Source organism: Gorilla gorilla, chromosome 20, assembly GCF_029281585.2.
Source record: "Gorilla gorilla gorilla isolate KB3781 chromosome 20, NHGRI_mGorGor1-v2.1_pri, whole genome shotgun sequence".
NCBI lineage: Eukaryota > Metazoa > Chordata > Mammalia > Primates > Hominidae > Gorilla > Gorilla gorilla.
This window is the reverse complement of record NC_073244.2, coordinates 53,692,694-53,717,802: the sequence shown is the minus strand read 5'-3', so window position 1 is coordinate 53,717,802 and position 25,109 is coordinate 53,692,694. Positions and strand designations below refer to the sequence as shown.

The following is a 25,109-nucleotide window of genomic DNA, read 5'->3' as shown; positions in this document are numbered from 1 at the left end:
TTCTGGGCTCCAAGGCCCAGGTCTCTCCATAACAACTTGCATCGTGATCCTGTACAGTTAAGGAGGCTGAGGCCCAGAGGGAAAGTGGCTTCCCCCAGGCACACAGCAAGAAGCAGGTGAGAGGGCTAAGGCTCAAACCCCCGAGTTTCCAAGCTGGAAGGGACCCTTGCACCCCACTAGTCTAACCTTCCCCTAGGTTAGGCGTTTCCTTGTTGGTGTTGTTGCCAGGTGGGGATTTTCACCCAGGTGGCTTCCATGGCAGGCACCCACTCCCTTCCCAGGCAGTGCATCCCACCACCAGACAGACTGAGATTACTCAGAGTGTCAGAAAGCCTGACCTCATTTTAATTTTAAGTTTTATTTTATTTATGTAGTTATTCATTTTTTTAGAGACGAGGTCTTGCTCTATCACCATCATAACTCACTGCAGTGAGGTGCAGTGGCGCCATCATAACTCACTGCAACCTCAACCTCCTGGCTGAAGCAATCCTCCCACCTCAGCCTCCCAAGTAGCTGAGACTACAGGCATGTACCATCATATCTGGATAAGTAAAAAAAAAAAAAAAATTTATGGATATGGGGTTTCACTATGTTGCCCAACTGGTCTTGAACTTCTGGCCTCAAGTGATCCTCCCACCTCAGCCTCCCAAAGTGCAGGGATTGTAAGCATGAGTCACTGCATCCAGCTGAGTTTTATTTTATTTTTAAGTAGCAAATAATCATTGTATATATTTATGGGGTAAAATATGATGTTTTGATACAGGTATACATTGTGGAATGATCAAATCAGGCTAATTAGCATACTTATCACCTCAAATATTTATCATTTCTTCGTGGTGAAAACATTTAAAGTACTCTTCTTGCCAGACACAGTGGCGCAGTGTAATCCCAGCTACTTGGGAGTCTGAAGCGGGAGGATGGCCTGAGCCCACGAGTTCAAGGCTGCAGTGAGCTATAATCACGCACTGCACTCCAGCTTGGGTAACAGAGCAAGACCCTGTCTCTTAAAAAACAAAAACTAAAACTAAAACTCTGTCTTTGATATTTTGAAATATGCAGTACATTATTAGCAGTAGTCACTGTGCAATAGAACACCAGAATGTATTCCTGTTATCTCACTGAAACTGTGTCCGTTGTCCGCCTTCCCTTTCCCCATCCATCCTCCCCTCTTCATTTTGAACACAATCTATCACGATATAGTTTACATAGTTCCCAGACCCCACTCCTTCCTGTTCTCCGCTACTCTGGACTTAACTTGTCTTAGAGAGGGAAGATCCAGAGCTGGTCACAATTTGCCATATCAGGGATGGCAAAGGAATGTCAACTCATGTGCCAACACCATTGCAGTCATGGTGGCTGCCAGAGCTTGTGTGGAGGCCTCTAATGGGGGCGCGAGAGGCCATGGGGGATGGGCCGTCTGGCCTGTGCACTGGAGTGAGGTGCAGCACCTGGGCCGTTGCAGCCGGCCGGCTCTGGGGCTCCTCCTCAGTGAACTCCTCAAGTTCACTGTCATGGCTTTCTCTTCCCCCCCAGGTGGAACTGAGCCCTGGTAGGCAAGTGGGCAATTCACCCATGTATCAACCTTTCTGCCCCCAGTCATAGCCAAAGTCCCAGCTATGGCAAAGTACTGCCAGTCTGTCCTGAGGTTTCACCTCATTCATTCATTGAAAATGTATTGATCACCTATGAGGCTCCTGCACTGGGAGGGTGATCAAAATACAGCAATGAGCAAGAATCGGTACCGTCCCATCTCAGCTTTCACAGGCATACTAGCTCTTGTGCTAGGTTTCCTTAAAGCTTAGGGACAGAGCAGCTGATCCACGAAATATGCCAGCCAGGGTCTTTTCTCTGGCCTGTCTCCACTTACTATACCTTCTCCACCCTCTGACTGGTGTGCTCTGACTCGGACGTAACACGCTCTCAAGTGGCTTCAGAGGGCCATGCTGCCGCTGGATTGTGGAGAAATGGCGCCTCCTACCGGCTTACCCTAGTCCTGAGCCAACTTACTGTTCCTGTTCACCCAGAATCTTATCTTCTCTCCTTTCTTTCTTTTTTTTTCTTTGTTTTATTTTGAGACAGGGTCTCGCTGTGTCACCCAAGCTGGAGTGCAGTGGCGTGACCATGGCTCACTGCAGCCTTGACCTCCCAGGGTCAGGCCATCCTCCCACCTCAGTCTCCCGAGTAGCTGGGACTACAGGCACGTGCCACCATGCCTGGATTTTTTGTAGAGACCCCGTCATGTTGCCCAGGCTGGTCTGGAACTCCTGGGCTCAAGCAATCCATCTGTCTCAGCCTCCCAAAGTGCTGGAACTTTAGGTGCGAGCCACCATGCCCCATCATCTTTCTCCCCTTCTTTCATTCCTTTAGTTGGCAAATATTTAGTGAATATCACCATGCCCAAGTGCCTTTCTGGGTGAGGATATAGCGGGGAATGAGGTAGATAAGTCTGTGCCCTCTTGGAGCTGACACCCGCTGTAGTTGGGGAGATAGGCAGGAAGCAGATAATTGCTATGAAGGAAAGAAAAGAGTGTAATAGAGAGTGTTGGAGGAAAACGAAGACTTCATAAGAGTGTGTGGCCAGAGAAGGCCTCTCTGAGGAGGGGGCGTTTGATGGAGACTTAAATGATGAGGAGGGACCACCTCTGTGTAGATCTAGAAAGGGTATAGCAAAGGTACTGAGGTGGGGACTTCTTTGTGGGTTCAGTAACAGGAAGGAGACCAGTGGGGCTGGATCAGAGTTAGGGAGTTAGAGTCATGTGAGGCAAGGAAGGAGAGGTAAGCGGGGGTGGTGGGCAGGCCATGCAGGACCATGGCCTGGATCTGGATTATACCACAAATGTGATGAAAATCAGTAGAGGCCTTATGGCTTAATTTATATTTTAAAACAGGGACTTGGACTCCATAGAACACCCCTAGAAGAGTCTGTGCATGGAATTCAGAGTCCATGAACTTGGATGGGAAAAAAATTACATCTCAATTTTTACTATCTTCTGACCAAACCATAGCATGTCCCTCTATCATGAATATAGACAACAGACAACAGTAGTATTAGCGGTACTGAGACTTTGTCACCAAGAGAATGTACGCAGATTTTCAAATTCTCTTACAGTTGTTGCAGATCTCTCAAAACACTGTTTTCACTCATGATTGCTTTGAAATTACAGTAGTCATCAGATCTATTGCTGGATCTTGTTACTTAATGTGCTAATAAAGAAACCCATAAATGATTATATGACCACTCAAAATATGTTTGATGCCTATATTTTTTAAAATTTTAATTAATTAATTTTTTTTTGAGATGGAGTCTCACTCTGTTGCTCGAGCTGGAGTGCAGTGGCGTGATCTCAGCTCACTGCAACCTCTGCCTCCTGGGTTCAAGTGATTCTCCTTCCTCAGCCTCCCATGTAGCTGCAACTACAGGCGCCCGCCACCACACCTGGCTAATTTTTTTTCTGTATTTTTTTGGTAGAGATGGGGTTCCACCATGTTGGCCAGGCTGGTCTCAAACTCCTGACCTCAAGTGATTCGCCCACCTTGGCCTTCCAAAATGCTGGGATTACAGGCATGAGCCACCGCACCCAGCCAAATTTTAATTAATTAATTTAATTTAATTTAATTTAATTTTATTTTGTTTTTTGGAGACGGGTGTCTCCCTTTGTTGCCTAGGCTGCAGTGCCATGGTGTGATCATAGCTTACTGCCACCTCAAACTCCTGGGTTCAAGGGATCCTCCCACCTCAGCATCCTGAGTAGCTGGGACCACAGGCATGCACCACCATGCCTGGCTAATTTTCCTTCTCCTCCTTCTCCTTCTCCTTCTCCTCCTGCTCCTCCTCCTCCTCCTCCTCCTCCTCCTCCTCCTCTTCCTCTTCCTCCTCCTCCTCCTCTTCCTCCTTCTCCTCTTCCTCCTTCTTGTTTTTTTCTTTTTGTAGAGACAGGGTCTTGCCATCTTGCCCAGGCTGGTCTCAAACTCCTGGGCTCAAAAGATTCTCACATCTAGCCTCCCAAAGTGCTGGGATTATAGGCATGAGCCACTGTGCCCAGCCAGTTTTTATTTTAGATTCAGGGATACATGTGTAGGTATGTTACAAGGGTTATATTGCATGGATGCTGAGGTTTGGGGTATAATTGTTCCTGTCACCTAGTAGTGAATACAGTACCCAGTGGGAAGTTTTTCAGCCTTTGCCCTTCTCCCTCCCTTTGGAGTCCCTAGTGATGATGACTATAATTATATGTGATTGATTTCATTTGAAATTCTATATATCTGGCTGGACATGGTGGCTCACACCTGTGACCCCAGCACTTTGAGAGGACGAGGTGGGTGGATCATCTGAGGTCGGGAGTTTGAGACCAGCCTAGCCAACATGGTGAAACCCCTTCTCTACTAAAAATACAAAAATTAGCTGGGCATGGGCATGGTGGGTGCACCTGTAGCCTCAGCTACTTGGAAGTCTAAGGCAGGATAATTGCTTGAACCCGGGAGGCAGAGGTTGCAGTGAGCCAAGGAAGATTGAGCCACTGTACTCCAGCCAGGGTGACAGAGGGAGACTCCATCTCATCTCAAAAAAAGAAAGAGAGAGAGAAGGGAAAGAAAGAAAAGAAAGAAAAAGAAAGAAAGAAGAAAGAAAGAAAGGAAAGAAAGAAAGAAAGAAAGAAAGAAAGAAAGAAAGAATAAGAAAGATCCTATATATCATATGTTATGTGTTTTTAATTCTGAGAAGAGGGCAATAGGTTTTTTTTTTTTCAGATGCTGAAGAATTCAGCGCACAAAAACATTTAGAACTCTATTGTTTTAGACCCCTCTCTGCCTGCCTGGGGGCGAATGGATGGTCTGGGGTAGAAGGATGGTGGTTTGGACCAGGACAGTCACTGTGGACAGGAAGAGATGTAGAGGGAACTGGGAAGACTTGCATTGCAGATGGATTGGATGGATGGGGAGAGGAAGGGAAGGTGGGATTAAGGCTGACCCCTAAGTCTCTGGTCTGAGAAACTAGACAGGGATGTGATTAAATGTTTCCCATCTGAACTTCTCACCATGAGACCTTCTGCAAACTGGGATGCACTTTCCCCATTCTTTCCTCTCTCTGGTGATTCAGAACGAAACCCACAGACACCTCTCTAGGCTTCTGGAGGAAAGGGGAATTTTCATTGAGAGTCATGCTAGGGAGGAACAGGAGTTAACAAATACTTTAATCAACAAGCTAAGGGTTATAGGAAATCAGAAAAATGCTGGTAATAAGACTTGATTTCTAGTCTTATTCATTAGATTCAATTCAGTGGGCATTTAATGGGGGCTTACCAGGTTCCGATATGAGTTAGGGATACACGAAGAATAAGATATGCCTCTGGTCTGCTAGAGTCAGTCTGGCAGAGGAAAAGTACACATAAGCAAATGCATTGACTTGGGAGACGTGTAGCACAGGGCAGGTGGGTCTTGTTTTGTGGGGCCAAAAGATTATGCAACTTGGAGTCCCTTTGAAAGAAAAAGACAATGTTTGAAACAAAAATTAGGTATGGGGCCTTGAAAGGGTTCACTGTAAATGGGGGGCCCTGAAGCATAAGTGTTGCCCGCTTCACAGTTGATCCACATCTGGAGGGAGGTGACCATGGAGGTGTTACTGGGCTGGGGTAGCTGGGAAAGGGAAGGCAGGGTGGACATTGTTTCACAGGATAGAGTGCTAGGACTTCAGAACCCTTAAGCTGGATTCTGAGATGATTAGCAGCAAGAGTGAGAGAGGTCAGGAGCACAGGAGTACCCAGTCCACTGCCATACACGGAATAAGCAGAGGCACCCCCAGGGGGTCAGGGAATAGCGTTCAGCTGTCGAAAAGCAGGGATGTTGATCAGCAGTGACTGTTTGGGTGGGTGGGGGTGAGACACTGGGATATTTATTTACTCAGACCAGGTACATGTTTCAAATCCCAGAGGTATGAATGGATTGACAGCGTGGCCTTCTGGTATGGTTTTCCAGACATCAACTATGCATACCCAAGCAAATATCCAGATATACTTTTTTTGTGTGTGTGACACAAACAGTACCACCTCATACCCTCTGTTCTGCCTCTTGAGCTTTCCACTCAACAGGACATCCTGCAGATTGTTCCATATCAGGACACAAAGAGACTCCTCATTCTTGCTGGTGACTGCATAGTATTCCACTGTAGAGCTCTGCCCTCATTCATCCAACCCATCCTGTCTTGCTGCATGCTCAGCTACCTTCTACTCTTTTGCCAGAATGCCACTTGCTGCTGGGAATAGCCTTCTAGAGAGGTCATTTTGCACCTCTCTAGAAGGCTATTCCCAGCCTTCTAGAGTGAGAATAGATAAATTTTTAGCAGTAGAATGGCTGAGTTGAAGGCTGTGTGCAGTTGTAATTTTGACAGACATTGCCAAATCACCCTCTCACCAGCATGTACAAGAATGTGTGTTTCCCCACACTCCCCAATGTGGTATTACACACTATTTTTATATTTGGTGATCTGAGAGGTAAAAATGATATCTCAGTGCAATTGCAGTCGTGTTTATCTTATTGCGAGTGAATCTGAGTGTATTTCCATCCAGAGCTGTTCACATTAATTTCACTGGGCACTCTCCAGACCTGTCTGTCAGCCACATTACTACTGGGTTGTCAGTTTTTTACTTATGGATTTGTAATCACTATTTTTTTCTTCTTCTTTTTTAATTATATAGAGTTATTTGCAAAATCACTCTTTGTATATTAAAGAAATGAGCCCCTTCTGGCCTGGGCAGGGTGGCTCACGCCTGTAATCCCAGCTCTTTGGGAGGCCAAGGCAGGCGGATCATGAGGTCAGGAGATCGAGACCATCCTGGCTAACACGGTGAAACCTCATCTCTAATAAAAATACAAAAAAATTAGCCAGGCGTGGTGGCGGGCACCTGTAGTCCCAGCTACTTGGGAGGCTGAGGCAGGAGAATGGCGTGAACCTGGGAGGCGGAGCTTGCAGTGAGCCGAGATGGTGCCACTGCACTCCAGCCTGGACAACAGAGCGAGACTCCATCTCAAAAAAAAAAAAAAAGAAAGAAAGAAATGAGCCCCTTCTGTTGAATTGCTTATATATTTTCCCAGTTTGTTCACTTCCTGGCACATCAAATTGGTCTTTAGAATAATAGCATTGGGAAGAATTGAGGGGCATGTGCCAACCCCCACAATTTCCCAGAAGGAAAAAATTGTAAGTAACATGTTATAGCTTTCAACTCTACATAAAATTTGCCAAGTAAATGATGAAGCATCAGTCTTGGTTCATTAACATATCTATGTGGAACACCTACTGGGTGCCAGGTGCTGTTCTAGGCACTGAGGATACAGCGGTGACTGAAACAGTCAAGATCATGCTCTCATGGAGCTGACGTTCCAGTGAGAGGGGCATGTCATGAATGAGTAAACAGGAGGAGCGATGCCTGGAGATGGTGTTAAGCCTTGTGAGGGAGATGAAATGGGGTGATAAGGCGAGGCCAGGCCGGGGGCTGGTATAGACTGGGTGGTCAAAGAGGGCATCTCTGAGAGGGTGACTTTGTGTTAGGATCCAGGCATTAGTGTCAGAAGTAGAACTGCCCAGGAGAGGGAACAGCATGTATAAAGGCCCTGAGGCAGGAACAAGCTTGGTGCATTTGAAAAAAAACAGAAAAGGGCTAAATGGCTGGAGCACAGCCAGGGAGGGATAGGGCAGTGGGAGGTGAGCAGGGAGACGATCACAGGCCTCAGTATAAAGGGGCTTGTAGGCAGGTGAGGGGTTTTGTTTGCATTGTTGAGGGCTATGAGAAGCCATTGGATTGTGTGTGTAAGGCGGTTTTGTTTTTTCTTTCAGAAATGTTTAAACGTAAAAGTAGAGAGAATTATGTCATGAACCCCACATACTCTTCACCAAGCTCAATAGATATCAACATTTTGCCTGTCCTATTGGCAAATAGGATTTCATCTAAACTCCTCACTTTTTTTGGTGGGTGGAGGATTGGATTTTTTTTCCTCTCCCTCTTTCCCTACCTCATCCCCCCTTTTTTCCCTTTATTTTACTTTATTTTTTACTCACCACTATACAAACAAGATTTTTTTTTTGAGATGGGGGTCTCACTATGTTGTCCAGGCTGGTCTTGAACTCCTGGCCTCAAGCAGTCCTCCTGCCTCAACCACCCAAGGTGCTGGGATTACAGGCATATACCACTGTGCCTGGCCCTGTCTTAAAAAATACTTTCATTAAAATATAATGCATATATAAAGGTGCACAAATCATAGGTATACAGCTGTGAGCACACCCATGGAACTGGTACCCAGATCTAGAAATAATGTGGCCAGCTCCCAGAAGCCCCCTGGTGACTCTTTGCAGTCTTTACTCCCCAAACTTCAACCATTAGAATCGTACAGGATGTCCTCTGTCATGACTAGCTCTCTCACTGATTATGTTTGGGAAGTCTACGTTGTGGCATGTAACCGTGACTTGTGGACTGCTCATTCTCATTGCTGTAGCTTCCACTGAAACAGTTTCTTTACCCATTCTACTGTTGTGCGCACTTGGGCTATCTTCAAATCTTGCCTATTTCAAATGGTCCACGTGAACATTGTAGTAAACACATACACATGTATGGTGGGTTACATGCAGGAGTGGAGTTGCTGGGTCATAAGGGTGGTGTATGTTCAGCTTTCTTTCTTTTTTTTTTTTTTTTTTTGAGATGGAGTCTCGCACTGTTGCCCGAGCTGGAGTGCAGTGGCGCAATCTGAACTCACTGCAACCTCCGCCTCCCGGCTTCAAGCGATTCTCTTGCCTCAGCCTCCCAAGCAACTGGGATTACAGGTGCCCACCACCACGCCCAGCTAATTTTTTGTATTTTTAGTAGAGATGGGGTTCCACTATGTGGCCAGGCTGGTCTCAAACTCCTGACCTCGTGATCCTCCCGCCTCGGCCTCCCAAAGTGCTGGGATTACAGGCATGAGCCACCAAGCCCAGCCAGTTTTCTTAGATAGCGCCTATATTAGTTTGCTAGGGCTGCCAAAACAAAGAACCACAAACTGGGTGACTTGAGGTAAATATATTGCCTCACAGTTCTGGAGGCTGGAAGTCAGAAATCAAGCTGTCAGCAGGGTTGTGAGGGAAGGATCTGTCCCTTCTGAGGGCTGTGAGGGAGAGATCTGTTCCAGGCCTCTCTCCTTGGCTTGCACGTGGCTGTCTTTTCCCTGTGTCTCTTCACATCATCTTCCCGTTATCCATGTCTATGTCCAAATGTGCCCTTTTTATAAGGACACAAGTCATATAGGATTAGAGCCCACCCTAATGACCTCATTTTAACTTGATCATCTGCCAAAGACCCTATATCCAAATAAGGTTAATCTCTGAGGTTCTGGTGGTTAGGATTCCAACTTACCTTTTTGGGGGGTGGCAGGGAGTGGGGGGAGACACTGCAACCTATAACAGTGCTAAAGAGCTTCCCGGAGTGGTTGTACTAATTTACACTATTTGCTGGAGTATTTTAAAGCTAATTCCAGACATGAAATCATTTGCCTTGGGAGTGTTTTTTGTTTGTTTGTTTTGTTGTGTTTTTTGAGACAGAGTCTTGCTCTGTCACCCAGGCTGGAGTGCAGACACAGTGGCATGATCTCAGCTCATTGCAATCTCCACCTCCGGGTTCAAGTGATTCTCCTGCCTCAGCCTCCCGAGTAGCTGGGACTACAAGTGTGTGCCACCATGCCTGGCTAATTGTTTGTATTTTTAGTAGAGACAGGGTTTCACTGTGTTAGCCAGGATGGTCTCGATCTCCTGACCTCGTGATCTGCCCGGCTCGGCCTCCCAAATTGCTGGGATTACAGGTGTGAGCCACCGTGCCCAGCCAGGAGTGTTTTTAAAGGAGGAAAGACCTGGTCTGGTTTACAATTTTATTATTTATTTATTTATTTATTTTTGAGACAGAGTCTTGCTCTGTCACCCAGGTTGGAGTGAAGGGGCGTGATCTCGGCTCACTGCAACCTATGCCTCCTGGGTTCAAGCAATTCTCCTGCATCAGCCTCCAGAGTAGCTGGGACTACAGGCATGTACCACCACACCTGGCTAATTTTGTATTTTTAGTAGAGACGAGATTTTGCCATGTTGGCCAGGCTGGTGTTAAACACCTGGCCTCAGGTATGTCCGCCTGCCTCAGCCTCCCAAATTGCTGGGATTACAGGCATGAGTCACCACACCCGGCCTGGCTTACATTTTTAAATGATTCTATTTGTTCTGTGGAAATGTTAAAACAAGGAAAATATTTCATCAAGAAAGAAAGGGTAGCCGGGTGCAGTGGCTCATGCCTGTAATCCCAGCACTTTGGGAGGCCGAGGTGGACAGATCACAAGGTCAGGAGACTGAGACCATCCTGGCTATCATGGTGAAACTGTCTCTACTAAAAATACAAAAAATTAGCTGGGAGTGGTGGCGGGCACCTGTAGTCCCAGCTACTTGGGAGGCTGAGGCAGGAGAATGGCGTGAACCCAGGAGGCAGAGATTTCAGTGAGCCGAGATCACACCACTGCACTCCAGCCTGGGCGACAGAGCGAGACTCTGTCTCAAAAAAAAAAAAAAGAAAGAAAGGGTAAATAAAGAGTGAGCCCTCCCAGGACTGCCCAGTTGGGACTCTCTGGTACCCCATGGTAGAGAGAAGCCTCTGGGTGCCCTTAGCTCAGGGATGCCATTCAGAGACCGAGTGGACGATCCCTCACTGCCCAGTGCCAGATCGCCATGTGGAGCAGCTTCCTGGTTTCAGCCCCTCAAGGTTCAGGTGATGCAGAGAGGATGAAACCCAGCCAGGACTCAGGCTGTCTTTCTGTCCACCCCGCTCCCTGCCAGGACATACAGCAGCTCCTCCAGCTCCAGCAGCTGGTGCTTGTGCCAGGCCACCACCTCCAGCCACCTGCTCAGTTCCTGCTACCGCAGGCCCAGCAGAGCCAGCCAGGTAAGGCCCCCACCCCAGATGGCCTCCCTGACGCCTCCACAGAACTTCCTCACCTTCCCCTCCCCCCTCACCCTGTGTATTTCCCCTTGTCTCTCCAGGCCTGCTACCGACACCAAATCTATTCCAGCTACCTCAGCAAACCCAGGGAGCTCTTCTGACCTCCCAGCCCCGGGCCGGGCTTCCCACACAGGTGAGACTGTCCATTGAGTGCACCAGGCCAGGCCAGCAGCAAGGCCTGCTGAAAGCTGGGTAAACGGGGGTGGGGGATGAGTGAGAGTCTCCTTTCCATTTGACCCAGCCACACTCTGCCAGTGATTTGCTGTGAGACCTCAGGCAAGCCCATCTCCCTGTCTGGGTCAGCCTCTTCCTCTATAGAATGAGGGGAGCTGGCCCAGACAAGTGGTTCTTAACCCTTTCTAGCACATGGGCTCCTTTGAGAATATGATGAAAGATTTAGATCTGATCCCCATTCCCCCCAAATGCTCACGTGTAAAAACACACAAAATTGCAGGGGGCTGCGAGCCTTTAGGCTACAAATGCCTCGGGCCTCTTCCAGCACTGCAACGGAGGATTCTCTGAACAAGGCATTCGTTAGGTGATTATTTCACATCCACTTCCCAGACTGGAGACTGAAAACAAGGCCCACAGGTGTCTTTTATTTGGCCGTTGTCAACTAAATTCCCAGAAAGCACCACATTTCTAGCTCCTCTTGATAAACCAGAAAATCTGGCAGGGCTGTACCTGTGTCTATGTGGTGGCTTGGCGCAGTGAGCAGTTGGCCTGGCCACTGGCAGGAGCAGAGGCCCCTTAGAGAGGGTGCCAGCTCTCCAGGCCACCTTGGCACCTGGACCCCGAGGCCTTTCTTTCAGTTTGCTGCCTGAGTTCTAGACTTTAATGATAATTTTCACTACCTTTTATGAATTTCAAAGTTTTTTTCTACCCATTTTTTATAGCCCTTTAAAAAAATATATGTGAACTATTTCAGAAGGACTGACTGAAGAGATTAGAGACTAATACAGGTCTTAACTGCAGTTCTGAAATCCCAAATGCTCAGAAAGTCAAGTTGTTCTTCCACCATTGGCATGAGAATTATTTGACTGCAAAACCTGCCCTGCCATGATATAAGCCAGTGTATGACTTTTCTTTGTCCCTCTTGGTATGGCATTTTTGCTGCTGCAAAACTGTTACTGTATCTGATTAAGGAGTAATATCCTTGACCCTAGTGGGGGTGGGGGCCGGGCCACATTATCTATGATATACATCCTATGTAGGCTTTCTTTCTTTCTTTTTTTTTTTTTTTTCGAGATGGAGTCTCGCTCTGTTGCCCAGGCTGGAGTGCAGTGGCTCACTATCAGTTCACTGCACCCTCTGCCTCCCAGGTTCAAGCGATTCTCCTACCTCAGCCTCCCAAGTAGCTGGGATTACAGGCATGCGCCACCACACCCAGCTAATTTTTGTATTTTTAATAGAGATGGGGTTTCACCATGTTGGCCAGGCTGGTCTCGAACTCCTGACTTCAGGTGATCCACCTTCCTCGGCCTCCTAAAGTGCTGGGATTACAGGCATGAGCCACTGTGCCTGGCTGCCTGTGTAGGTTTTCTGAAAACTGAAACAGGCACGGTGGTGCATGCCTATAGTCTCAGCTATTTGTGAGCCTGAGGCAAGAGGATCCCTTGAGCCCAGGAGTTTGAGGCCAGCCTGGGCAACATAGCAAGACTGGTCTCTAAAACAACAACAACAACAAAACCTGAGAGGGGTGAGAGTGGGTGGATGATGAGAAATTACTTACTGGGTACAATGTACACTGTTTGGGTGATGGATACACTAAAAGCCTATGCTTCATCACTACACAATACATTTGTGTAACAAAATTGCACTTGTACCCCTTAACATTTTGTTTTTTGTTTGAGACAGGGTCTTACTCTGTCACCCAGGCTGGAGTGCAGTGGTGTGATCACAGCTTACTGCAGTCTCAGCCTCCTGGGCTCAAGTGAAGCAGTCCCCAGTCCTCCTGAGTTGCTGGTACTACAGTCACGCCCCACATGCTTGGTTAATTTTTAAAATTTTTGTAGAGATAGGGTTTCGCCATGTTGCCCAGGCTAGTCTCAAATTCCTGTGCTCAAGGGATCCTCCCACTTTGGCTTCCTAAAGTATTGGGATTACAGGTGTGAGCCATTGCACTCGGCTGTCCTTAAATTTACACACACACACACAAAAAAGGCAGGGCGCAGTGGTCACCCCTGTAATCCCAGCACTTTGGGAGGCCAAAGCGGGTGGATCACCTGAGGTCGGGAGTTCAAGACCAGCCTGACCAACATGAAGAAACCCCATCTCTACTAAAAATACAAAATTAGCCGGGTGTGGTGGCGTATGCCTATAATCCCAGCTATTCGGGAGGCTGAGGCAGGAGAATCACTTGAACCCAGGAGGCAGAGGTTATGGTTAGCCAAGATCGCACCATTGCATTCCAGCCTAGGCAACAAGGGTGAAACTCCATCTCAAAAAAAAAAAAAAAAAAACCGAAAAATTCCTAAACATCTGCCCCAGCATTTTGGAGAATAATGGATAAAGGAACTCAGCGACAAACATCCCTGTACCCACCACCTGCTTCATATCCTTTATTGTTAGGGCAATGAAGAATCCCAGATAGAGCTGTTGCTTTTTTGTAAATCTCTCTAATTGCCCTCCCAGTCCTTTTTTTTTTTTTTTAACTTTTACTTTATTTGCAATCTACTCATTGCTTAGGACTTAATTTCTTAAGAGCTGTTTTAGATTCACAGCAAAACTGAGTGGAAGATATAGAGATATCCCATCTATCTCTGCCCCTACACATGCACAGCTTCCCGCATTATCTACATCCCCAACCAGAGTGGTACAAGCGTTAACAGGTGATGAACCTACATTGACACATCACTATTACCCAAAGTTCATAGCTGACATTAGGGTTCACTCTTGGCATTGTACAGTCCGTGGGTCTGCACGACCTACTCATTTTTAACCCGATTCTCTCAACAGCCCCACTGGGTAGACAGAACAGCAGTGATTGTTCCCATCCTGCAGAGGGGGAAAGTGAGGCCTGGGCTAAGCAGTGATTTGGTGGCAGGGCCAGTCCTTGATTCCCAGGTTGAGATGAGGAGGAACCACTGCCTCCAGCTCCAGGGAAAGAGCCCTGGCACAAAAAGCTGGCTGCTCCTTCTGGGAGTTCGCAGGCGTGAAGGGACAGTGCAGAGAGTCCCAGGCAATGAGGAAACCCATGTAGGGCAGCAGAGTCGGACCTTTAAAGGGATTAACAGTGCGTGTGGAGGGACATTTAAAGGGATTGACAGTGCTTGTGGAGGAAGGCGGGGGGAGTCTGCAGGCGGCGGATGGAACGCAGGGGCGAAGAGGGCGGGAGGGGGACTATGCACCCATCGCTGAGCCCCATCCTGGTCCTCCGCCCTGCATCCCACCCACCTGCCCACCCCACCAGGCCGTGACCCGCCCTACGCTGCCCGACCCGCACCTCTCGCACCCGCAGCCCCCCAAATGCTTGGAGCCACCATCCCACCCCGAGGAGCCCAGTGATCTGGAGGAGCTGGAGCAATTCGCCCGCACCTTCAAGCAACGCCGCATCAAGCTGGGCTTCACGCAGGTCTGGAGGCACCTTGCAGGCTGGGCGGTGGGCGTGGGGGCGTGGCCAGTTGATAGATGCCGCGAGGGGCGTGGCCAGTGGGTGGGCGGAGCGGGCCCAGTGCCGGAAGGCCCCACCCTGACTTCGGGCCCTTCCCCGCCCCACTGGCCCAGGGTGATGTGGGCCTGGCCATGGGCAAGCTCTACGGCAACGACTTCAGCCAGACGACCATTTCCCGCTTCGAGGCCCTCAACCTGAGCTTCAAGAACATGTGCAAACTCAAGCCCCTCCTGGAGAAGTGGCTCAACGACGCAGGTGGGACCAGGCTGGGGTTCCCGCGTAGGGGGCGGGCAGTGGCCGCTTGCCGCGGGAGGCCCCTTCTTATGCTCACGTCTCCCCCGGCGCACAGAGACTATGTCTGTGGACTCAAGCCTGCCCAGCCCCAACCAGCTGAGCAGCCCCAGCCTGGGTTTCGACGGCCTGCCCGGCCGGAGACGCAAGAAGAGGACCAGCATCGAGACAAACGTCCGCTTCGCCTTAGAGAAGAGTTTTCTAGCGGTGAGGCCCCCCTCTCCTGGGTGGCCCTCACCTGAGGGGTGGCGGGCGGTGGGCCTCGGGCTAACGAGCCCTCTGCCTGCAGAACCAGAAGCCTACCTCAGAGGAGATCCTGCTGATCGCCGAGCAGCTGCACATGGAGAAGGAAGTGATCCGCGTCTGGTTCTGCAACCGGCGCCAGAAGGAGAAACGCATCAACCCCTGCAGTGCGGCCCCCATGCTGCCCAGCCCAGGGAAGCCGGCCAGCTACAGCCCCCATATGGTACCAAGAGCCCGCCTGGGGGGTGGGGAGACCACAGAGCTCCGCAGGCACCTGTGTGAAGCCCACCCTACCTGGTTGTCCACAGAGCCTAGAACAGAGACAAGAAGAGTCACTCTTGGAGACAGGCCATCACGTAGATGGGCACAGTCACACAGGGAAGGTTTCCAGGGAACTGTGGTCTTACATGGGGGATACAAGCACCCCTAGATACACACCGACATAGCCAGACACAGAGTTATCACAGTGCCATAGCCACACAGGAAGGGATATATGTCCAGGGACGTGGTCCAGGTTAGAACACACAGGCTCACAACCACACAGAGGCAGGGAGAGGCACTTATTTGCCGTTCGGGGAAATTGTCACACCCATGGGTGTACTCTCAGGTCCACAGCTATACACAGGCCCACTTGATATCAGACACAGCTGGGACATCCTTTATCCCATCCTTTTATTTCCATTTCTGGAAAGAGCTGTGATGCTCCAGAGAGGAGCCCCTGCCCCCATCGGTGTGAAGGAGGCACTGTCTGAACTGAGTTCTAAAGGACAAGGGAGAGTTAGCCAGCCACAAGAAGGCAAAGAGCCTTCCTGGACCAGTGTGTACTAAGGCCTAGAAGCCAGGGTGTGCCCAGCTCAATTTGAGAAACTCCAGTGCAATTTAGTGTGGTTGGTGCTGCAGTTTATATGAATGAGGTTGGGGAAGGAGTGGGGGCATGTACCCCAAGTTTTACAGTGAAGAGCTGGAATTTGAACCATGGGCAGTGAGGAGGTAAGGAGTGGTTTTGAGCTGGGGAAGGAGAGAGTCACATTTAGTGAGGTTTCTGGGGCTGATGCAAAGGTGAGACTGGAGGTGGGGTGGCCAAGAAGGAAGCTGGTGGTCCCAGAAAAATCAAGTAATATGACATCTCAACACCCCGATGCAAAGATATGCATCCATTTAGCCTTGCACTTTAGATCTGCTCTTTCCCTGCCTGGGTCACTTTGAACAGTCTCTCCTGCATTGCTTGCCAACCCTACTAGTAAAAGGGTGGTGTTTGCTTGTCCAGGGAAAAGAGTTTTAGTTTTGCAGAACCAACAATATCAGGAGCATGTAGAGCAGCCACTCTTCCGGTGCAGTCACTTCAGACAGGACGCAACCCTGCAAAGACTAGCCAGATGGGGCGGTGTCAGAAGAGAGGTGGGGAGTGTTCTCAATGGAGAATTAGCCCTTCCTGCTTGTGGCTCAGGATCAGCTAGGGCAAGTGTGAAGAAAGCATGTGGAATAATACAAATGCAGCATTGTGCCAAAGCCCCCTGCCCCCATCCTGGGACAGAGGAGTGGGGTCCTACAGGGAGCATCACGGGGGCTGCTGGCAGACAGTGGCTAACCATACCTCCTTTCTTCTCTCCTCAGGTCACACCCCAAGGGGGCGCAGGGACCTTACCGTTGTCCCAAGCTTCCAGCAGTCTGAGCACAACAGGTCAGGGAGGGCAGAAAATGGTGAGGGGGGACTGGGAGGATGTGGCACAGGCTGGAGCCTGAGGTTCCCAAGTGGCTCTGGGTGTCCATGGGTCTCAAGACTGGGCCTGGGGAGTGTGGGTGGGGGCCTGGGGAGTGTGGGTGGGGGAATGGGAGAGACAGTGGGAAGAGGGTAGGACTCACCCCTCCTCTGCAGGAGCAATTCAGCTTTAATCTGCTTCACGATTTCATATGAGAAAAGCATGGGCCTGGTAAAAGGTGAGGCACTTGAGTTTTGTGCCTGGCCTCTGTCATTTTTAAACTGTGTGAATTCAAGCGCTTATTTTATCCTTCTAAGCCTCAGTTTTTATAAAATTATTATGAATGTGTAAAACATAAAAAGACATAAACACATGTATGTAAGAGTGTATGTGTATGTACATATACACACATACATGCATACATACATAGTCTTGTATCCAGAGTTCCCCTCCCTCTTCCTGGGACACGGTAGGTTTATATGTATGGTTATACACCATATATATAATAATAATATAAAATTCGCTGGGTGTGGTGGCTCATGCCTATAATCCCTGCTCTTTGGGAGGCCAAGGCAGGCGGATCACCTGAGGTCAGGAGTTCGAGACTAGCCTGGCCAACATGGTAAGCCCTGTCTCTACTAAAAATACAAAAATTAGCTGGGCGTGGTGGCGTGTGTCTGTAATCCCAGCTACTCGGGAGGCTGAGGCAGGAGAATCACTTGAATCCGGGAGGAGGAGGTTGCAGTGAACTGAGATCACACCACTGCACTCTAGCCTGGTGACAGAGTGAGATTCCATCTCAAAAAAAAAAAAAAAATATATATATATATATATATATATATATATACACACACACACACACAATATATATATACATAATATATATACACATAATATATATACACATAAAACAACATATTGCCCCTCCCCAGGCTAGAAAATAGTAAGTGGAGATTTATAAAGTAGTAAGTGCTTGCCTGGCACTGTACTAAACTCTTTCTAAACTGCATTGACTGACTTAATTCTCAAACTCATTTTATGAGATAGGTTCTATTATTATCCCCATTTTCCAGACAAGGGATCTGAAGGTCAGAGAGGTTAAGGCACTCACCCAAGGGCACCACTGGGATGAGACAGAGCCAGGAGTTTCTACCCCAGCAGTCTGGCGGAGTCTGGGCCCTCAGCCCCTGCCAGGTTGCCCATCCCTCAGATGTGGCAGTGTGCCTGGCACCCTTCGCCCCTCCCCAGCCCCTAGAGGGAGCCATAGGGCTTTGTCTCCTGGGTGCCCCCGTTTCTAGTCAGTAAAAAAGTGGTTCAGGGCAGGGAGTGTAGAGTGCCAGGGCTCAGCAGGAAGCAGCTGCTCTGACTTCCATTGTTATGACAGGGGTCACCATGGCAGAGGCACAGGGAAATGACTCTGGGAAGAGAGGGCAGGGAGGTCTAAGGCTGTTCTGACTGAGGAGATGCTGCGTAAGCTGGGCGGGAGGACAAGTAGGAGCTGACCCCAGGTTCCTCAGTGGGGGACGAGTGGAAGCTGAAGACCCCATCTTTCTGTCTCTCTCTGGCAGTTACTACCTTATCCTCAGCTGTGGGGACGCTCCACCCCAGCCGGACAGCTGGAGGGGGTGGGGGCGGGGGCGGGGCTGCGCCCCCCCTCAATTCCATCCCCTCTGTCACTCCCCCACCCCCGGCCACCACCAACAGCACAAACCCCAGCCCTCAAGGCAGCCACTCGGCTATCGGCTTGTCAGGCCTGAACCCCAGCACGGGGTAAGTGGGTGCACGTGGGAAGCTGTGGGGAGAAGCAGGGTCGCTGCTGCTTCTAGGGTGGGGAGCGGCACCCCAGTTATGTTGGCAGGTCCCTGCCCCTGCTAATGCCTCTGCTTTGCCTCTTGCAGAAGCACAATGGTGGGGTTGAGCTCCGGGCTGAGTCCAGCCCTCATGAGCAACAACCCTTTGGCCACTATCCAAGGTGCGTGCTGCCTCATGTCACACCCATCGTCACCAGCCCTATCCTCTGGGGCCTCAAGCCCTGCCATTGCTGCTCCAGCCATGCCATCCCGCCCCTGCTCACTGCATTGCTCGCGTCTTCATACCCATCTCACCTTTGGGGAAGGTGTGAGGGGTGCTGATGGGGGTCAGTGGGACCGATGGGGAGATGGGGGGCACTCTGGGCAGGATGCTGGAAGGCAAAGGTCTCCCCTGGCCCGGCGTGCCCTTAGCCCAGCCTCTCTCTCTCCCCGCCAGCCCTGGCCTCTGGTGGAACCCTGCCCCTTACCAGCCTTGATGGCAGCGGGAATCTGGTGCTGGGGGCAGCCGGCGCAGCCCCGGGGAGCCCTGGCCTGGTGACCTCGCCGCTCTTCTTGAACCATGCTGGGCTGCCCCTGCTCAGCACCCCACCTGGTGTGGGCCTGGTCTCAGCAGCGGCTGCGGCTGTGGCAGCCTCCATCTCCAGCAAGTCTCCTGGCCTCTCCTCCTCATCCTCTTCATCCTCATCCTCCTCCTCCTCCACTTGCAGCGAGACAGCAGCACAGACCCCTGGAGGTCCAGGGGGGCCCGAGGCAGGGTCCAAACCTGAGTGAGGGCCAGCCATGCCTCCCCTCCCATTCCTCTGGTCCCTGCCTTGGTCCCTTGCCTGGGAAGAGGGCGAGGAGGCCAGTGGTGGGGACGCAGAGGGTCCTCAGAGCAGGAGTGACAAGGGAGGAAAGACCAAAAAAACAACCAACCAAAAAAAAAAAAAAAAAAAAAAAAGGAAAGAAACTAACCAACAAAAGAGAAAACCAAAAATAATCACAACAGAAACCAGCTGCCCCAAAGGAACCAGAGGTGAAAAACAAACAAAAAAAAAACAAAAACAAACCAAAAAAAAAAAACCCCACAAAATCAAACAAACCAAAAAACCAGTCGCGAGCCAGACCTCAGCGTGCTCACCCTCACTGCTACGACGCCAAATAAAAACCCCAGCCAGGGGCGGAGAAGCCTCCAGCAGGTCAGACCTCATGCCACCGAGCCCTGGCTGTGGGACCAACCCCCAACCCTGCCTCCCCCGTGGGGGCTACAGAAGGAAAAAGAGAAGATGCCAGCTTCCTAGTCCCAGCCCCCAGCCCTGGGCCAGCGAAGACAGGGCACAGCCTGGGCAGATGGGCTGGGGCTTAGCACCACCCACCAAATGTTCTTTTCCAGAAGGTGAAAGAGAAAGGGCCTGAACAACCTTACACCAAATATTCAGTAGCTTCATCCAAAGGATGTACAGAATTTTTAGCATTGTGCTCAACAGAATGTGTCCCTACCATGTGTCCCCTTCTCCCCTGGCCCCCAGCTCTCCCCACCTGGGCAGGGGGTCTTGCTTTAACCTCCTCCCTCCCCCCAGCAGGGGAGAGTTCAAGGGAAGGCCTGCGGACAACTTTTCATCCCCTGTTCCTCCCTCTTTTCCCCTTTGAAGGGTGGGCTGGGCCATTTTGCCAAGTTCTAGCTCTCACAAGTCCCTCCTCAACCCTGTCACCCTCCTCTGCTCTGGAATTGACTCCCTCCCCAGCCTATGGGAAGGTGGAAATTTCAGGCAAGAGGGGATGAAGACATTCAGTTGAGGGCATTCAGTTGTCTTTTTCCATCCTGTTTCCCTGAAAAAAAAAAAAAATTCATATTCCAGTGCCTATCCGTGGGATCCTTCACGTTCTTTGACATTAACCAGAAACCAAAAAGAGAACTCACCTCGCTCTTCCCACCCTGTGCCCCTCTGGTACTGGCGAATGCCTCTCCCTCCCCCCACATGCACACACGCACACACCCCAGTGGTGGGGTTCCTCGAGATGGCATCCCCATCAGGGTCCATGTGGTGGGGACAGTGCCACAGCCTGTGGTCCCCATCTGAGAGGGCGCGGTGGTGGCCACCACTCCCACAAGACCTCCACAACTCTTGGCTGGACCCTGTGTTTGACCAGCCCCGGACACGTCTCCACTGACGACGGACAGAGGAGAGACACCACTGGGAGCCACCCTGCCCTCCTGCTATTGTGGAGGCCAACAAAGTTTTGAACCGAAAACCAAAAAAACAGAAACAAACAATAAATTTAAACTAGAAAAAAAGAATTTATATATATATATAAATATATATATATATATAAAAGGGAAAGAAGATGAGGACTCTTCAAGAATAAGATGGAACCGCGAGGCGGAGCCAAGCCCCTGCACCGGTGGTCCAGGCCCTTGTTCCCCAAGGCGGACGGAAGGACGGATGCTTCTTTCTCTTCACAAATACCTCATGGACGTCGTCTTTGGGAAAGCCGGAGGGGGCGGCTGGGGCAGGGCCTGTCCCTCGGCCAGGGCAGATGGAAGCGGGTGGGCGGGGCTGAGAGAGGGTGTCAGGGACAGGGGTGAAGAGCCCCAAACTCCCCTCCCAAATCAACTGAAAAAGCTTTAAAAAAAGACAGGAAAAAAAGGAGTAAGAAAGCAAAAAGAACAGATGAAGGAAAACTTAACTTTTGGGTGGTTTGATTCCTCCTTTGATTTCTTTTTCGGTTCTCTTTTGTCTGACCTCTCTCCTCCCCTCCTTCCTCTCTCCTCCCCTCCTTCCTCTCTCCTCTCCTCCTTCCTGTCTCCTCTCTCTCCCTTTGCTCTCCTCTCTTCTCTCTCAATCTTGTTCTTTCTGTGTCTCTCCTCAAACCAAAGTGTTGCAGTGAAGGACACGAGCCATTGAAATCAGGGTGGGGCCTGACAGCCGTAGTGTGGTCCCTGCCCCTTGTTGGGCAGGAGCAGAGAGAGAGGAGAGCCCTGAGACCGCAGGGCTTTGGCCTGGGCAGCTTCCACTTTCTGCCGGACACTCTGAGGAGAGGCAGATGGAGCTCCAGGCCTCAGCGTTCTCTTTTTTCCTTGTCTCCCTTCTCCCACCCGGGAAACGAAACTGTTGGGCTGGGCGACGGAGGCAGCAGAGACTCGGCCATTGCAGGGGCCTCTGGGTGCCTTGTCCGGGCAGTGGTGAAGTAGCCGCCCCTCCCACCCCGGCACGATGGGGCCTGGCACCTCGTCTACCCAACCTCACCGGAATGTAAGCATCTCCGCTGAACAACTCCCTGCCCTTACCCTACCTCTGAGTTTGTCCATGTTTATTTCCTGAAGAGAGAAGGGACTGGCAAGAGGGCTTGGGCCCCAGCCCAAGGGTGGAGAGGGGGCCAAGGGCTCCTGACCAAATAGGAAGGACATTTGAGCAGAGCAAAATGAAAGGAATTACAACCAAAAACCCCCTCCGAGAAGACAGGCAGCATGGAAGGCATGGTGGAGATGACTCAAACAAAAACTATGATTCTAGACCAAAAAGGAAAAAAAAAAAAAAGGAAAGAAAATCCAGGACTCACCACCACCCACTTCATCCTGCTTCCTCCCCATCAAGTCCCACCACCTGGGACCTCTCCCCACCCCAGTATGTGGGAGTGGGGTAAAGAGGAGAGGAGGAGCAGGGGGCAGGGATGGGGCAGATGCCCTGATGTTGGTGGAGGGACCCTTGTGCAGCCGGGGGTGCTGGGGACCCTCCCCATCCAACCCTCACACCTAGGAAAAGAAAAACAAGAAAAAAAAATTCCTGGGAGGGGGAAAAATAACCAAATCCCAAGCTTTAACTACAGCTGTGAAACCAAATATTGGGAAGGGGGTAGGAGGGAGGGAGGGGCAGGTGAGCCCCAGGTCTCCCCCTGGGCCCCCCTCCCCTGAGGACTCGAGATAAGGCACCAAATACCTCATAGAACTTTAATGTTAAAAAAAGGAAACCAAATATCGTTGGCTGGGGGCCAGCCAGGGCAAGGGGCTGGGGGGCTGGAGGGAGCCAGGGTTGGGAAGGTGATGGGGGAATTCATGCCCCCTACCCCCATCTGCCCCTTACACTCTGGTCCCCCGTCTCGACTCCGGGAAACAAAACTATCTCATCGTTTTTATTTTGTGGTCTGTACAGAGCCTGTGTCCGTGTGTCTGTGTGTGAGTGAGAGAGTTGGAGGGCTGGGGAGCTTTATGTGGGGGATGGGGAGGGCAACCCCAGGCTAGGCTATGGGCTAGGTTAGATGTCCGAGGTTGGGGGCCAAGGGCCTGGGCTAGAAAGAGAGGAGAGATGAGTGGGTTGGAGCAGTGGGGAGCCCTCTGAATTTCTCTTCTCCCCAACCCTGACCTCCTACTTAAGGGAGGGACAGAGACTGGGTCTACCCTAATGGTGGGCCTTTTCATTGTGCCAAAAAAAAAAAAAAAATTGATGCCAGTAACTAAACCACCTCTCTCTGTTCTCTTCTGGGGGGTGGGGTGGGTGTGTGTGTGGGGGTGGGTAGGGATGGGGAACCCAAGCCCCAGTAGGAGTTGGGGCTGAGATCAGGAGGAGGGGAAGGATATGAGTTTTCCATCCATGTCCCTGGAGAAGGCCATGACGGGCTCTCCAAGCCCTGGGGAGATCCGGCGAGGGACTAGCCAAGTCAGGGTGACCTCTTGACCTGACTAGTTTTTCTAACCCACACGAATACCAGGGTGCCTCTCTCTTCCTCTAGCCCAGGGTAGGGGGACCTGAGTGAGAGAGAGAGTGAGACAGACAGCAAGATTGAGACACGCGGGCCCCCACTGGTCTCTGAGTGGGAAAGGCAAGTGCGAGAGATAAAGGCCTCCAAGAGAAAAAAGAAACAAACCAAAGATTTAACCATTTAAAAAAAAAAAAAAACCCACAGACAACTCCGCTACCTTTTTATATGTTGGAAAAAAAGTGAAAAAAAATTAAAAATAAAAATAAAAAAAAAATACACAAAAACTCCAAGCCGCAGGTCCTTCATGCGGTTTAAACTTTGACCTCAGCAGTCTCCAAAGCAAGACGACGATGACAAAGGCGGAAACAAAGAAAAAATAATGTATATTTTTAAGTATTTGTCCTTGAATTGTTAGCTCCTTGTTAAACAAACAAAAGGAGAGAAAAATCCAGAGGGAAGTGTTGCTGGGACGGAGACAACTATTTACTATGTCTGTGACCCCTCCCTTCTACCTCCCTCCCCTTCCTCTCTTTCCTGTCCTCTATCCTTGCTGCCCCTCCCCCAACATGTCCCCCAAACCCAGGGGCTCAGTATTTATTTATTTATATAATTGCAGGGTGACTGGGGGCCTCTCTCGGCAACTCGTAGAGAGCCTTTGGATAATGGCAGGGTGGGGAATGGGCGAGGAGTCTTTGGGAAGAGCAGGGGCCTGAACTTTCAACTCCTTTCTGGCCTCTTGTCCCACTGCTTCCACCATCACCTTCCAAATCCAGGGCTGCACTAGGGCAAGGTGACCACCCTACTTCGTAAAGACCTGATTGGCACAGCCCGTTCTGGTGTGGGTGTCTTTCACCACCCAGAATGACCAGGTTGGAATGGGGGTGGGTGAAGTTGGAGGGGGTAGCAAGTACAAGGCAAGGGTGCCCAAGAACCGACATCCAGAAATCAGCCCTGAAGTAGACCTGCCTTTCCTCCATCCTCACCAAGTTAGCCTCCCTTTCAGTTCCGTCTGACCCCTGTGTTGGTAGCCCCTTCCTTCCCTTCCTGTACCCCCTCCCTGTCTCTTCTCGTGGTAGCGGGTTAGTGTTTCAGTGTTCTTAACTCCAATCTGCTTGTTCATTGTACAATGTGCTTCTTTTAAGGCCCCATTTTTGTAACTTGAGTGTGTCATTCATCTGAACAACAAACATCAAAAAATAAAAAATTAAAAACTGTACAGAGAGAAATGAAGCCTGCTCTCCCTTGGTCTCCTCTCTGTCCTGGGAAGAGTGGTGAAGAAATCAGGGTGTGGGGTTGGAGATCTGTATGCTGGGGAGGGGAGGGTTTTACTTCTGTTCCAATAGTGAATGTTCACAGTCTGGGCAACATAGAACTCTTCTCTAAAAAAGCCCCAAAAACTCAACTCGGCATGGTGGCATGTGCCTGTTGTCTAGTCCTAGCTACTTGGGAGACTGAGGTGGGAGGATTGCTTGAGCCCGGGATGTCAAGGCCGCAGTGAACCGTAATCATGCCACTGCACTCCAGTCTGGGTAACAGAGACCTTGTCTAAAAAAACAAAAAAAACAAAAACAAAAAAAAATTAAATTTTAAAAAATAGTGAATGTTTGGAAGTAAAACCTGCACAAATGTTCTTGCCAAAGAACCAAGTCTTTGAATTTAGGATGAATTCATACTTCTGAATTCAAATCTCAGTTCTGCCATTTTATAAATATATGACCTTCAATATGTGAGCTTCTGTGTCCTCATCTGTAAATAAGGGACAATACCTACCTCACAAGGTTGT

The 25,109-nt window shown here is 50.0% G+C and overlaps 1 protein-coding gene across 20 annotated transcripts in view; it reads left to right on the top strand.

Moving 5' to 3' along the window:
- POU2F2 (POU class 2 homeobox 2) overlaps nucleotides 1–24,552 on the top strand; it is a 46,384-nt gene extending 21,832 nt beyond the window's left edge. For 5 of the 20 annotated variants that reach the window (XM_019014729.4, XM_055369548.2, XM_031004076.3 and 2 more), the window contains 10 exons: nucleotides 10,829–10,934; nucleotides 11,033–11,124; nucleotides 14,404–14,565; nucleotides 14,718–14,859; nucleotides 14,954–15,102; nucleotides 15,185–15,361; nucleotides 16,753–16,819; nucleotides 18,407–18,608; nucleotides 18,737–18,954; nucleotides 19,086–24,552. In XM_019014729.4, the coding sequence (XP_018870274.1) occupies nucleotides 10,829–10,934; nucleotides 11,033–11,124; nucleotides 14,404–14,565; nucleotides 14,718–14,859; nucleotides 14,954–15,102; nucleotides 15,185–15,361; nucleotides 16,753–16,819; nucleotides 18,407–18,608; nucleotides 18,737–18,954; nucleotides 19,086–19,420 (1,650 nt within the window). In that variant the 3' untranslated portion in view covers nucleotides 19,421–24,552. Of the gene's footprint in view, nucleotides 1–10,828; nucleotides 10,935–11,032; nucleotides 11,125–14,403; nucleotides 14,566–14,717; nucleotides 14,860–14,953; nucleotides 15,103–15,184; nucleotides 15,362–16,752; nucleotides 16,820–18,406; nucleotides 18,613–18,736; nucleotides 18,955–19,085 lie in introns of those variants that run through there. The other 15 variants (XM_055369553.2, XM_031004077.3, XM_055369549.2 and 12 more) reach the window with 6 other exon arrangements.
- The last annotated feature ends 557 nt before the right edge of the window (nucleotides 24,553–25,109 follow it).